This window comes from Myotis daubentonii, chromosome X, assembly GCF_963259705.1.
Source record: "Myotis daubentonii chromosome X, mMyoDau2.1, whole genome shotgun sequence".
Lineage (NCBI taxonomy): Eukaryota > Metazoa > Chordata > Mammalia > Chiroptera > Vespertilionidae > Myotis > Myotis daubentonii.
Genome location: NC_081861.1, coordinates 137,423,926 through 137,439,319, shown reverse-complemented (window position 1 = coordinate 137,439,319; position 15,394 = coordinate 137,423,926). Strand labels below are relative to the sequence as shown.

The window sequence follows — 15,394 nt, the reverse complement described above, 5'->3', positions numbered from 1 at the left end:
CTTTGTGTTGCTGGCTCCTCTCACTCGGTAGAATGTCCTCAAGGCTGGATGATATCCCATGGTATGGGCGGCCCACATGCGGACTGTGCACACACCCACGATGAATATTGCGGTGTTCCCACCTCCTGGCTGTGGTGAAGAACGCTGCTATGAACATGGGGGTGCAACTCGCTGCTTGCGCCCCTGCTTTCCCTTATTCGGGGCATAAATCCAGAAGGGGCATTGCTGACTCTTGGGAGCAGGCAAAATATATATTTTTATTGATTTCAGAGAGGAAGGGGGTGGGAGAGGTAGAAACCTCAATGATGAGAGAGAATCATGGATCTGCTGCCTCCTGCACGCCTCACACTGGGGATCAACCCCACAACCCGGCATGTGCCCTGACTAGGAATCGAACCCTGACCTGATTCATAGGGTGACGACGCTCAACCACTCTGGCTGGGCTGTAGCCAATCTTAATTGTGTCTTTCAACAAATATCTAGAAGTGGAACTGCCCGTTAGAAAGTCTGTACATATTTTGATTGACTTTAGAGACACAGAGAGAGGGTGAGAGAGAAACATGGATTTGCTGTTCCACTGCCTGATGCATTCATTGGTTGCTTCTTGTATGTGCCCTGAGCAGGGACTAAGGCCGGCAACCTTGGCCTATTGGGAAGACGCTCTAACCCAGCGGTTCTCAACCTGTGGGTTGCGACCCCTTTGGCGGTCGGACGACCCTTTCACAGGGGTCGCCTAAGACCATCCTGCAGATCAGATATTTTCATGACGATTCATAACAGTAGCAACATGACAGTGATGAAGTAGCAACGACAATCATTTTATGGTTGGGTCACAACAGGAGGAACTGTATTTAATGGGCCAGAAGGTTGAGAACCACTGGCCCTTAAAATGCAGATGAGAGTCTAACCACTGAGCGAACCCTGCCAAGGTGAAAGTCTGAATATTTGAAGGCTTTCAGTAAATGTTGCCCCAGGACCCTTTGCCAGCAGAGCATGGGGTCAAGTGTCTCCATTCTGGAATAGGGCATCTCCCTCAACAATATAGCGCCGCTCACCCCCGGGGGACCGTTCAGGCCGTGGGTCCCACCTCATGACCCCCTCTATTGGTTTGCAGATCCCCTGGAAACAGCCATGGCCATGTTGAAAAACGCCAATTGCCAGGCAGCGAGTTTCTCCCTCAACATTCTGGGATGGATCTTATCCATGATTTGCATGGGCCTGGCCGAGTGGCGGGTGTGGTACATGGAGAGCAGCTCCGCCCCGTCCCGGGGGCTGGCCTGCATTGGGATGTGGAGGGTCTGTACTTACCAGCACAACAGCCCCCACGGCAGAGTCATAGCCTGTCACCGCTACAGCTACAGTGACACCTACCTGCCGCTGGATATCCGCATCGCTCAGAACCTGCTGCTGGCCGCCAGCCTCCTCGGGCTGCTGGGAAAAGTGCTCACGGTCAAGGGCCTGCTGAGAGTGTACGCGGGACACCGTCAGAAGAACACCATCTGCAATCTGTTCTGCGCTTCCGGAGTCCTGAGCATCATAGCGGGGGCATTTATCTTCACCGCTGTCATCTGGAACCACCACTCCGTGTTGAATGAAGAGGGCATACGCTTCCCACCATCCTTCCACATCCCCTTCAGGCCCGACCGGCAGGAGACGGGCACCACCGTGCCCGTGGCGGCTCTGGCTGCCTTCCTCATGCTGTTGAGTGGGCTGCTGACCATCTCTTTCCAGCTGCACCCCAACAACCAAGTGTACCCCGAAGTCTCGCAAGTGTGAAATTCCCGGTGGCATAGCCTTGGGAATCCATGAGAGCCGCTTATGGGGTGCAGTGTTATCAGGATGCTCTATGAAATTGTTCCATGGCAAAGCTCATTCTGAGCAGAAAGTGGCCATTGGCTTCTATGTCCAAATTGGGTCCATTGATTGGTTAAGGAACTTTCATTAAAAAAAATTCCAAAATAAACCCACTGTCTACCTGTCTTACTGAATCTGGATTTTCATTATTATTGGGTAAATAATCAATGCTAGACACCTGCTGTGTGGAAATGAGAGTCGCTGGGACTCTCACAGCTCCCTCTCAAACGCCCACTAAAAACAACCGGCCTGACCTTCCACGGCGTGGCCCTAACACCTCTCCGCCACATGCAAGTCCCCACATGTGCAAGAGCAGAACAGCGGAAGGAATCGCCCTTCCACTATCAGACTCAACAGTTACCGCGAAGTGGCCATATTCGCTTTCTCTCTCCTTCCTTCCCTTCTTTTCATCTGTTTTTCTTTTTCCGAAGATCTTTAACGCAAACCCCAGACTTTACGTTCCTTCATTCCCATGCACTTCAAAATTATTCTCTAAAAAAAGGACATTTCCTTGCCTAACCATAGTATACCTTTAAAGTTAACTATTTCTTATGAACATCAAATACCAGAATTTTTAAATGCTTCAAAAGTACTTCTACACTTTTATTTATTTATTCGTCATTACATAAGGTGTTCACTCTGCCTCTTAAGTCTCAATTATTTTTTTAAGAGGGAGAAATTCTCTTTAAAAAAAAAATTTTTTTTTCATTGATTTCAGAGTAGAAGGGAGAGGGAGAGATAGAAATATCGACGATGAGAGACAATCATCGATTGGCTGATTCTTACACATTCTCCACTGGGATCAAGCCCCCAGTCAGGAATCCAACCGTAACCGCCTGGTTCCTAGGTCCACGCTCAACCACTGAGCCACACCAGCTAGGCTGAAATAAGCTTCTTCTCAAAGAATATTTAAGTCTCTGAGCGCACAGTGCTTGAAACAAAACCCTCCCCTATCAGCGATATAAATCTGTGTTCCAAAGACATTGCCTGTGACCCGAGAATGTTCAATGGAACCTTTGCCCCTGGGCTCTGACTCCGATCTGTGGGCCATGGGTTCTTCCCTCTTCCCTCTGAGGGAGCGAGTGTACAGTGGTGGAAGCCTTCTGTAGGAAATGCCCCTTCGCTGCCTGCCATGATGTGCACACCGTCCTTAGAACTGGGAGGAAGTCACAGCCTCTGCACTGAGTTAGAGACCCTGGCTCCCTTCCCAGGGTTTGAAAGGGGCCTCTGCCTCCCCTGGGACACTCAGGGCTGGGCTTGGGCCGAGTCTTACCCATTCTCCATGCAGGTCTGGGATGGCTGGGACATGGCTGCTAGGGAAACAGCTGTAGTCGGTCTCATTTTTTACAAAAATATATTCTCATTGATTTTACAGAGAGGAAGGGAGAGGGATAGAGAGATAGAAACATCTATGAGAGAGAAACACTGATCAGTTGCATCCTGCTCGCTCCCTACTGGGGATCGAGCCTGCAACCAAGGTACACGCCCTTGACCAGAATCAACCCCGGGACCCTTCACTCTGGGGGGCAACGCTCTATCCACTGAGCCCGGTTTGAAAGAGGATGTGTGTTATTTAAGTGAGTCAACCCTCTGGTTATTTGAAAAGAGAAGCTCTTGGGAGACAGGCTTCTGATGAGGACCCTGATACTGGAACCAGATACCCTGCGGAGGGCGGCGCGCCTGCCTCCTGCTGGTCACGCGGGGGAATGACAGAACCGCTGGGGCTGAGGAAAGTGGTCTCTTGCCCCCTCTTGGCCTTCAGTGTCAACAGAGAGCAAGCGGACAGGTCATGAGGTTCAGACACAGAAGGTGAGGCGGCCACCCGCGGGGTCTGCTCTGGGAGAGCGGGGAAAGGAGTTCCAAGCCCCTGTCAAGGGCTCGTTGGCAATGACTGTTTAAGGGACGCACTTTGTTGTTTTTCACAGGAATAAGGCCAGAGAACGTGTCCTGCACATTTCCCGGGGGTCCCTGAGGGCGGTGGCATTTCTCTCCTCCTTCTCCGCCCTGGGAATCCTGCAAGGTGCCCAGGAGCCAGAGGCTGCCCTGTGGCCTTTGGCTCGGGGCCAGCGTGGGGCGGTGCCAGGCCCTTTGCTGGGGGCACCAGGCAGGGAGGAGTCCCTGGTGACAGCACTGGCGGAGGGAGGCCGAGCAGAGGCAGCACCTGGGTCACAACGTGTCCTCTGAGACACCAGCAGAGGTGGTCACAGCGCCAGCCCCGCCCCGCGAGCTGTGTTTCCTGCTCAGGAGTGGCTTTGCCCTTTCTCTTCCTCGTTCTCCCTGTTTGCCATCCCCCCCGTGGGCCCTTCCTTCTCCTCCCTGCCCACCGCCATTCCCGGGTCATGTGACCCATGGAGACAGTCAATGTGCAACTGGAGGCAGAGTCGGGTGCCCGCCACATTTCAGGTAGAGGAGAGGGGAAGGGGAGGGGAGCTCAGTGAAACAGAACAGAGGCTCCCGACAGGACCCAGGTCAGCTTCCCGCACTGTCCTGGGCCGAGGACCATTCAGGGAGGTCGCCCCTTGGCCTGGCCCTGGCTGCCATCACAACACACTTTCTCCCCATCATGGTGGCCCTTCCTCCAGGCTTTCTACTTAAGACTCTGATGAATTACAGTGACTATCTGGTCTAAGACCTCAAAAAAGACATTTCTATTGTAGAAAGACTTCAAGTGTTTTTTTAAAATATATTTTACTAGAGGCCCGGTGCATGAAATTCGTGCAGGGGGTGGGGGTCGGGGCGCAGGGGTGGGTTTCTCAGCCTGACCTGCACCCTCTCCAATGCGTGGGGTCCTCAGGGTATGTCCTACTGACAGCTTAGGCCCAGTCCGTGTGGGTCTCTGCTGTCTGCAGTGCCGCTTGGCCGCTCCTGGGTAGCCACAGTAACATCCAAGCAGGCCCGGCTCTCACGGACCTCCCCCGGGACTTTCGGACTCCAGCGGTGCTGAGAGGGCTGGGCGCCGCCATCTTGTGGCTCTGGGCGTCACCAACTTTGTGTTGGAGTGATGGTGAATTTGCATATTGCTCTTTGATTAGGATTCTTTTCAGAGAGAAAGGGAGAGGGAGAGAGAGAAACATCACTGATGACAGAGAATGATGGATTGGCTGCCTCCTGCATGCCCCACACTGGGAATGGAGCCCACAACCCGGGCATGTGTCCTGACCGGGAATCGAACCCTGACCTCCTGGTTCCTAGTTACACACTCAACCACTGAGCCACATTTCTTTGAAACCTGCTTTTTACTTAACATGGGGAACTTCCCTCCCCCACCAATTATTCTTCAGCATAAGGTGGGATTTCTGTGTAATAGTCCACTGTAAGGACACAATGGTTTACTGACTGTGTTCTCTACATGGGGTTATGGGATGATTTCACTTGTCCCGTGGTACCTCAGGCATGAAGTCCATTTGGTGTGTTCCTGTGGCATCCTTGCACACATGCCCACTGGCTGGAATAAGTTCCTTCTCACAGGAACTAAGCAGAGGTTCCTGCAGAACCTGACTCCCACATAAAATTTGGTCCTAAGTGTGGGCCAGCAGACCCCCCAACCCCCCATTGGCCTTTTGGCAGCCTCATTCCTCACAGCAGCCCCACTTGACAAGCTCCCCGTTAGCCGGCCAGCGTCTTCCAGTCAGTAGTGACCTCCACCTTCTACTCCATCTCGCTCACAATATCCTGGTTATTGTTATAAGTTTACATGTTTGTGACCTTCATACATAATGAACTAACACTTGGCATAAGAATATGGGAATTAATATCAATATCAGTATTAGCCTGTTATATCAGATGGCTAGCTAGCAAGGTCAGACACCTAAGTTTTTTATCTTTTTCTATTATTCAAACTAAAACAGTTATATTACAGAGTCAGGGACTATATAAAAATAACAGAGTTGACCTACAGAATAAGAGACCGTCTAAGAATAACAGAATAGTTCAAACAGCAGTTTCAAACAGCAGCTCTCCAAAGGATCAATTCCTATGCTTCACCGGCACCCGAGGTGCAGCGGGAAGGCCACTGCCTGCAGCTCAAGGGGCTTCCCTATCCTGCTGGCTATCACTGGGCTTTGATAGCAACTTTGCCCATGGGGTGCCGCTGCTGCTGATGCCGGCTAGGATGTGCTGTCATTTCTGTTTGTTTGTTTGTTTATTTGAATTCTCACCCGAGGTATTTTCCCATTGATTTTTTAGAAAGAGTGGAAGAGAGAGGGAAAGACACAGAGAAACATTGATGTGAGAGAAACACATCAACTGGTTGCCTCCTGCAAGAGCCCTGACCAGGGCCCGGGCTGGGAGGAGCCTACAACTAAGGTACGTGCCCTTGACTGGAATCAAACCCAGGACCCTTCGGTCCGTAGGGCGACGCTCAATGCATTGAGGCACGCTGGCTGGTGTCATTGCTGTTTGCACGGTCATTTCATCCAGGAGGTGTGGGAGAGACCATTTATGGAGGACGGGAGGAGTGGTTAGGACACCCGGCTGCTGTCAAGAAGACCTTGAGGACTCCATGGTCCGCACTGAGCGCAGCCCGCCCAGGAAGCGGGAAGGGAGGGTGCCTGATGAGAAACAGAGAAAGCCTGGTGGTCAGTGGGGATTGGATGCGGCCATGTGTTCCGCACCCGGCAACAGAACCCTGCTGGCCAGGACAACGGGGGTGGGATGTGGCCGTGGACTGGAGGCTGAGGAGAGGGCTTGGAGTCGTGTGCCAGGCCCTCGTGTGGCTGAGGCCCGTGTGGCTGAGGCCCGTGTGGCTGGTCCCACATAGCCAGGAGCCGGCCGTGGACGCCAAGAGGAGCCCCGTGTGCGTTGGCAGCGCTGCCTGACCTGTTAGTCGCCGTTCCTCGACACTCACTCCCTCGGAGACACATCCCTGGTCAGTGGGGCCCAGCCTGTTGGTTTTATTTCGTGGGGGTAAAGTGGGAATAACTTAACAATTATCATGTCACCGTCAGGGTTGCCGAAGGAGGAACACACAAGGCCAAAAGGGGCGAGGGATCATGAATGTGTTGGGTCACCTGGAGACCACATGGGCTGAGCCCCAAATGGCACCATCCCTATGACAGGCAGTCAGAGGGTTAAAGTACTCTAGGCTTTAAAGGGTCCATGTCCTGGGAAGGCCCAGAGGAGAAAGATAATGGTCTTACCAGAGGGATGTGGCCTTACCAGTGGGATGTGGCCTTACCAGGGGGATGTGGCCTTACCAGTGGGGTGAGGTCTTACCAGTGGGATGTGGCCTTACCAGTGGGATGGGGCCTTACCAGTGGGATGTGGCCTCACCAGTGGGATGTGGTCTTACCAGTGGGATGTGGCCTTACCAGTGGGATGTGGCCTTACCAGTGGGATGTGGTCTTACCAGTGGGATGGGGTCTTACCAGTGGGATGTGGTCTAAGCAGAGGGAAGGCCTGTTGTGAAGTGTCCTAAAGGGCAGGCCCCAGGGGACAGCTATCAATCCAATGATTTGATCAGACTGATCGGTCACCTTTTTTAAGCGTACAGTGCAGTGTCACTGGGGACCTTCACAATGTTGTGCTACCATCGCCACCATCATCTCCAGAACTTTTTCACCTCCCCAAACGGAAACTCTGTGCCATTGACCACTACATCCCCTCTGCTCCCCAGGCCCTGGCTCCCACAGTGGCTTTCTGTCGCTGAGTGTGGCTGCTCTAGGGGCCACATAGATGTGAAATAATGCAGGTTTGTCTTTGTGTTGCTGGCTCGTCTCACTGGGTAGAATGTCCTCAAGGCTGGATGATATCCCATGGTATGGGCGGCCCACATGCGGACTGTGCACACACCCACAATGAATATTGCGGTGTTCCCACCTCCTGGCTGTGGTGAAGAACGCTGCTATGAACATGGGGGTGCAACTCTCTGCTTGCGCCCCTGCTTTCCCTTCTTCGGGGCATAAATCCAGAAGTGGCATTGCTGACTCTTGGGAGCAGGCAAAATATATATTTTTATTGATTTCAGAGCGGAAGGGGGAGGGAGAGGTAGAAACCTCAATGATGAGAGAGAATCATGGATCTGCTGCCTCCTGCACGCCTCACACTGGGGATCAACCCCACAACGCGGGCATGTGCCCTGACTAGGAATCGAACCCTGACCTGATTCATAGGGTGACGACGCTCAACCACTCTGGCTGGGCTGTAGCCAATCTTAATTGTGTCTTTCAACAAATATCCAGAAGTGGAACTGCCCGTTAGAAAGTCTATACATATTTTGATTGACTTTAGAGACACAGAGAGAGGGTGAGAGAGAAACATGGATTTGCTGTTCCACTGCCTGATGCATTCATTGGTTGATTCTTGTATGTGCCCTGAGCAGGGACTAAGGCCGGCAACCTTGGCCTATTGGGAAGACGCTCTAACCCAGCAGTTCTCAACCTGTGGGTTGCAACCCCTTTGGCGGTCGGACGACCCTTTCACAGGGGTCGCCTAAGACCATCCTGCAGATCAGATATTTTCATGACGATTCATAACAGTAGCAACATGACAGTGATGAAGTAGCAACGACAATCATTTTATGGTTGGGTCACAACAGGAAGAACTGTATTTAATGGGCCAGAAGGTTGAGAACCACTGGCCCTTAAAATGCAGATGAGAGTCTAACCACTGAGCGAACCCTGCCAAGGTGAAAGTCTGAATATTTGAAGGCTTTCAGTAAATGTTGCCCAAGGACCCTGTGCCAGCAGAGCACGGGATCAAGCGTCTCCATTCTGGAACAGGGCATCTCCCTCAACAATATAGCGCCGCTCACCCCCGGGGGACCGTTCAGGCCGTGGGTCCCACCTCATGACCCCCTCTATTGGTTTGCAGATCCCCTGGAAACAGCCATGGCCATGTTGAAAAACGCCAATTGCCAGGCAGCGAGTTTCTCCCTCAACATTCTGGGATGGATCTTATCCATGATTTGCATGGGCCTGGCCGAGTGGCGGGTGTGGTACATGGAGAGCAGCTCCGCCCCGTCCCGGGGGCTGGCCTGCATTGGGATGTGGAGGGTCTGTACTTACCAGCACAACAGCCCCCACGGCAGAGTCATAGCCTGTCACCGCTACAGCTACAGTGACACCTACCTGCCGCTGGATATCCGCATCGCTCAGAACCTGCTGCTGGCCGCCAGCCTCCTCGGGCTGCTGGGAAAAGTGCTCACGGTCAAGGGCCTGCTGAGAGTGTACGCGGGACACCGTCAGAAGAACACCATCTGCAATCTGTTCTGCGCTTCCGGAGTCCTGAGCATCATAGCGGGGGCATTTATCTTCACTGCTGTCATCTGGAACAACCACTCCGTGTTGAATGAAGAGGGCATACGCTTCCCACCATCCTTCCACATCCCCTTCAGGCCCGACCGGCAGGAGACGGGCACCACCGTGCCCGTGGCGGCTCTGGCTGCCTTCCTTATGCTGTTGAGTGGGCTGCTGACCATCTCTTTCCAGCTGCACCCCAACAACCAAGTGTACCCCGAAGTCTCGCAAGTGTGAAATTCCCGGTGGCATAGCCTTGGGAATCCATGAGAGCCGCTTATGGGGTGCAGTGTTATCAGGATGCTCTATGAAATCGTTCCACGGCAAAGGTCATTCTGAGCAGAAAGTGGCCATTGGCGTCTATGTCCAAATTGGGCCCATTGATTGGTTAAGGAACTTTCATTAAAAATATTCCAAAATAAACCCACTGTCTACCTGTCTTACTGAATCTGGATTTTCATTATTATCGGGTAAATAATCAATGCTAGACACCTACTGTGTGGAAATGAGAGTCGCTGGGACTCTCCCAGCTCCCTCTCAAACGCCCACTAAAAACAACCCGCCTGACCTTCCACGGCGTGGCCCTAACACCTCTCCGCCACATGCAAGTCCCCACATGTGCAAGAGCAGAACAGCGGAAGGAATCGCCCTTCCACTATCAGACTCAACAGTTACCGCGAAGTGGCCATATTCGCTTTCTCTCTCCTTCCTTCCCTTCTTTTCATCTATTTTTCTTTTTCCGAAGATCTTTAATGCAATCCCCAGACTTTACGTTCCTTCATTCCCATGCACTTCAAAATTATTCTCTAAAAAAAGGACATTTCCTTGCCTAACCATAGTATACCTTTAAAGTTAACTATTTCTTATGAACATCAAATACCAGAATTTTTAAATGCTTCAAAAGTACTTCTACACTTTTATTTATTTATTCGTCATTACATAAGGTGTTCACTCTGCCTCTTAAGTCTCAATTATTTTTTTAAGAGGGAGAAATTCTCTTTAAAAAAAAATTTTTTTTTCATTGATTTCAGAGTAGAAGGGAGAGGGAGAGATAGAAATATCGATGATGAGAGACAATCATCGATTGGCTGATTCTTACACATTCCCCACTGGGATCAAGCCCCCAGTCAGGAATCAAACCGTAACCGCCTCGTTCCTAGGTCCACGCTCAACCACTGAGCCACACCAGCTAGGCTGAAATAAGCTTCTTCTCAAAGAATATTTAAGTCTCTGAGCGCACAGTGCTTGAAACAAAACCCTCCCCTGGGGCATAAGTCTATCAGCGATATAAATCTGTGTTCCAAAGACATTGCCTGTGACCCGAGAATGTTCAATGGAACCTTTGCCCCTGGGCTCTGACTCCGATCTGTGGGCCATGGGTTCTTCCCTCTTCCCTCTGAGGGAGCGAGTGTACAGTGGTGGAAGCCTTCTGTAGGAAATGCCCCTTCGCTGCCTGCCATGATGTGCACACCGTCCTTAGAACTGGGAGGAAGTCACAGCCTCTGCACTGAGTTACAGACCCTGGCTCCCTTCCCAGGGTTTGAAAGGGGCCTCTGCCTCCCCTGGGACACTCAGGGCTGGGCTTGGGCCGAGTCTTACCCATTCTCCATGCAGGTCTGGGATGGCTGGGACATGGCTGCTAGGGAAACAGCTGTAGTCGGTCTCATTTTTTACAAAAATATATTCTCATTGATTTTACAGAGAGGAAGGGAGAGGGATAGAGAGATAGAAACATCTCTGAGAGAGAAACACTGATCAGTTGCCTCCTGCACGCTCCCTACTGGGGATCGAGCCTGCAACCAAGGTACACGCCCCTGACCAGAATCAACCCCGGGACCCTTCACTCTGGGGGGCAACACTCTATCCACTGAGCCCGGTTTGAAAGAGGATGTGTGTTATTTAAGTGAGTCAACCCTCTGGTTATTTGAAAAGAGAAGCTCTTGGGAGACAGGCTTCTGATGAGGACCCTGATACTGGAACCAGATACCCTGTGGAGGGCGGCGCGCCTGCCTCCTGCTGGTCACGCGGGGGAATGACAGAACCGCTGGGGCTGAGGAAAGTGGTCTCTTGCCCCCTCTTGGTCTTCAGTCTCAACAGAGAGCAAGCGGACAGGTCATGAGGTTCAGACACAGAAGGTGAGGCGGCCACCCACGGGGTCTGCTCTGGGACAGCGGGGAAAGGAGTTCCAAGCCCCTGTCAAGGGCTCGTTGGCAATGACTGTTTAAGGGACGCACTTTGTTGTTTTTCACAGGAATAAGGCAAGAGAACGTGTCCTGCGCATTTCCCGCGGGCGCCTGAGGGCGGTGGCATTTCTCTCCTCCTTCTCCGCCCTGGGAATCCTGCAAGGTGCCCAGGAGCCAGAGGCTGCCCTGTGGCCTTTGGCTCGGGGCCAGCGTGGGGCGGTGCCAGGCCCTTTGCTGGGGGCACCAGGCAGGGAGGAGTCCCTGGTGACAGCACTGGCGGAGGGAGGCTGAGCAGAGGCAGCACCTGGGTCACAACGTGTCCTCTGAGACACCAGCAGAGGTGGTCACAGCGCCAGCCCCGCCCCGCGAGCTGTGTTTCCTGCTCAGGAGTGGCTTTGCCCTTTCTCTTCCTCGTTCTCCCTGTTTGCCATCCCCCCCAGTGGGCCCTTCCTTCTCCTCCCTGCCCACCGCCATTCCCGGGTCATGTGTCCCATGGAGACAGTCAATGTGCAACTGGAGGCAGAGTCGGGTGCCGGCCACATTTCAGGTAGAGGAGAGGGGGAGGGGAGGGGAGCTCAGTGAAACAGAACAGAGTCTCCCGACAGGACCCAGGTCAGCTTCCCGCACTGTCCTGGGCCGAGGACCCTTCAGGGAGGTCGCCCCTTGGCCTGGCCCTGGCTGCCATCGCGACACACTTTCTCCCAATCATGGTGGCCCTTCCCCAAGGCTTTCTACTTAAGACTCTGATGAATTACAGTGACTATCTGGTCTAAGACCTCAAAAAAGACATTTCTATTGTAGAAAGACTTCAAGTGTTTTTTTAAAATATATTTTACTAGAGGCCCGGTGCATGAAATTCGTGCAGGGGGTGGGGGTCGGGGCGCAGGGGTGGGTTTCTCAGCCTGACCTGCACCCTCTCCAATGCGTGGGGTCCTCAGGGTATGTCCTACTGACAGCTTAGGCCCAGTCCGTGTGGGTCTCTGCTGTCTGCAGTGCCGCTTGGCCGCTCCTGGGTAGCTGTGGTAACATCCAAGCAGGCCCGGCTCTCACGGACCTCCCCCGGGACTTTCGGACTCCAGCGGTGCTGAGAGGACTGGGCGCCGCCATCTTGTGGCTCTGGGCGTCACCAACTTTGTGTTGGAGTGATGGTGAATTTGCATATTGCTCTTTGATTAGGATTCTTTTCAGAGAGAAAGGGAGAGGGAGAGAGAGAAACATCACTGATGACAGAGAATGATGGATTGGCTGCCTCCTGCATGCCCCACACTGGGAATGGAGCCCACAACCCGGGCATGTGTCCTGACCGGGAATCGAACCATGACCTCCTGGTTCCTAGTTACACACTCAACCACTGAGCCACATTTCTTTGAAACCTGCTTTTTACTTAACATTGGGAACTTCCCTCCACCACCAATTATTCTTCAGCATAAGGTGGGATTTCTGTGTAATAGTCCACTGTAAGGACACAATGGTTTACTGACTGTGTTCTCTACATGGGGTTATGGGATGATTTCACTTGTCCCGTGGTACCTCAGGCATGAAGTCCATTTGGTGTGTTCCTGTGGCATCCTTGCACACATGCCCACTGGCTGGAATAAGTTCCTTCTCACAGGAACTAAGCAGAGGTTCCTGCAGAACTTGACTCCCACATAAAATTTGGTCCTAAGTGTGGGCCGGCAGACCCCCCCAGCCCCCTTTGGCCTTTTGGCAGCCTCATTCCTCACAGCAGCCCCATCTGACAAGCTCCCCGTTAGCCGGCCAGCGTCTTCCAGTCAGTAGTGACCTCCACCTTCTACTCCATCTCCCTCACAATATCCTGGTTGTATTGTAAATCAGCCAGATAGATAGGAGACACCTTAATGAGCCAATTAATTCGGAGTCTTTATTGGCGCAGACCGAGACGGCTATGTTTCCCAAATCTCTGAGCAAACACAAGGAGGAAGTTCTCTCTATTTATACCTTTCTGAGCTCTTTGTCTGCAGATTTCACAGAGAGCTCTCTGTAGGTTATTGTTATAAGGTTACAAGTTTGTGACCTTGATACATAATGAACTAACACTTGGCATAAGAATATGGGAATTCATATCAATATTAGTATTAGCCTGTTACGTCAGATGGCCAGCTTGCAAGGTCAGACACCTAAGTTTTTTATCTTTTTCTATTCAAACTAAAACAGTTATGTTACAGAGTCAGGGACTATCTAAAAATAACAGAGTTGACCTACAGAATAAGAGACCGTCTAAGAATAACAGAGTAGTTCAAACAGCAGTTTCAAACAGCAGCTCTCCAAAGGAGAAATTCCTATGCTTCACCGGCACCCGAGGTGCAGCGGGAAGGCCATTGCCTGCAGCTCAAGGGGCCTCCCTATCCTGCTGGCTATCACTGGGCTTTGATAGCAACCTCGCCCGTGGGGTGCCGCTGCTGCTGACGCCGGCTAGGATGTGCTGTCATTGCTGTTTGTTTGTTTGTTTATTTGAATTCTCACCCGAGGTATTTTTCCATTGATTTTTTAGAGAGAGTGGAAGAGAGAGGGAAAGACACAGAGAAACATTGATGTGAGAGAAACACATCAACTGGTTGCGTCCTGCAAGAGCCCCGACCAGGGCCCGGGCTGGGAGGAGCCTACAACCAAGGTACGTGCCCTTGACTCGAATCAAACCCAGGACCCTTTGGTCTGCAGGCCAACGCTCTATGCATTGAGGCACGCTGGCCGGTGTCATTGCTGTTTGCACGGTCATTTCATCCAGGAGGTGTGGGAGAGACCATTTATGGAGGACGGGAGGAGTGGTTAGGACACCCGGCTGCTGTCAAGAAGACCTTGAGGACTCCATGGTCCGCACTGAGCGCAGCCCGCCCAGGAAGCGGGAAGGGAGGGTGCCTGATGAGAAACAGAGAAAGCCTGGTGGTCAGTGGGGATTGGATGCGGCCATGTGTTCCGCACCCGGCAACAGAACCCTGCTGGCCAGGACAACGGGGGTGGGATGTGGCCGTGGACTGGAGGCTGAGGAGAGGGCTTGGAATCGTGTGCCAGGCCCTCGTGTGGCTGAGGCCCGTGTGGCTGAGGCCCGTGTGGCTGAGGCCCGTGTGGCTGGTCCCACATAGCCAGGAGCCGGCCGTGGACGCCCAGAGGAGCCCCGTGTGCGTTGGCAGCGCTGCCTGACCTGTTAGTCGCCGTTCCTCGACACTCACTCCCTCGGAGACACATCCCTGGTCAGTGGGGCCCAGCCTGTTGGTTTTATTTCGTGGGGGTAAAGTGGGAATAACTTAACAATTATTATGTCACTGTCAGGGTTGCCGAAGGAGGAACACACAAGGCCAAAAGTGGCGAGGGATCATGAATGTGTTGGGTCACCTGGAGACCACATGGGCTGAGCCCCAAATGGCACCATCCCTATGACAGGCAGTCAGAGGGTTAAAGTACTCTAGGCTTTAAAGGGTCCATGTCCTGGGAAGGCCCAGAGTAGAAAGATAATGGTCTTACCAGTGGGATGGGGTCTTACCAGTGGGATGTGGCCTTACAGTGGGGTGAGGTCTTACCAATGGGATGAGGTCATACCAGTGGGATGTGGCCTTACCAGTGGGGTGAGGTCTTACCAGTGGGATGGGGTCTTACCAATGGGATGTGGCCTTACAGTGGGGTGAGGTCTTACCAATGGGATGAGGTCATACCAGTGGGATGTGGCCTTACCAGTGGGGTGAGGTCTTACCAGTGGGATGTGGCCTTACCAGTGGGATGTGGCCTTACCAGTGGGATGTGGCCTTACCAGTGGGGTGAGGTCTTACCAGTGGGATGTGGTCTTACCAGTGGGATGTGGCCTTACCAGTGGGATGTGGCCTTACCAGTGGGGTGAGGTCTTACCAGTGGGATGTGGTCTTACCAGTGGGATGTGGCCTTACCAGTGGGATGTGGCCTTACCAGTGGGATGTGGCCTTACCAGTGGGGTGAGGTCTTACCAGTGGGATGTGGTCTTACCAGTGGGATGTGGCCTTACCAGTGGGATGTGGCCTTACCAGTGGGATGTGGTCTAACCAGTGGGGTGAGGTCTTACCAGTGGGATGTGGTCTTACCAGTGGGATGTGGCCTTACCAGTGGGATGTGGCCTTACCAGTGGGGTGAGGTCTT

General features: G+C 52.7%; 2 protein-coding genes across 2 annotated transcripts; both read left to right on the top strand.

Moving 5' to 3' along the window:
• The first annotated feature begins 1,071 nt into the window (after positions 1–1,071).
• Positions 1,072–1,818, top strand: LOC132224352 (claudin-34-like). Its single transcript, XM_059679492.1, has one exon. The coding sequence runs from the start codon at positions 1,132–1,134 to the stop codon at positions 1,774–1,776; it is 645 nt and encodes a 214-aa protein (XP_059535475.1). The 5' UTR covers positions 1,072–1,131; the 3' UTR covers positions 1,777–1,818.
• A 6,851-nt stretch (positions 1,819–8,669) lies between these two features.
• On the top strand, positions 8,670–9,326 carry LOC132224433 (claudin-34-like). Its single transcript, XM_059679633.1, has one exon. The coding sequence runs from the start codon at positions 8,682–8,684 to the stop codon at positions 9,324–9,326; it is 645 nt and encodes a 214-aa protein (XP_059535616.1). The 5' UTR covers positions 8,670–8,681.
• Positions 9,327–15,394: the final 6,068 nt, after the last annotated feature.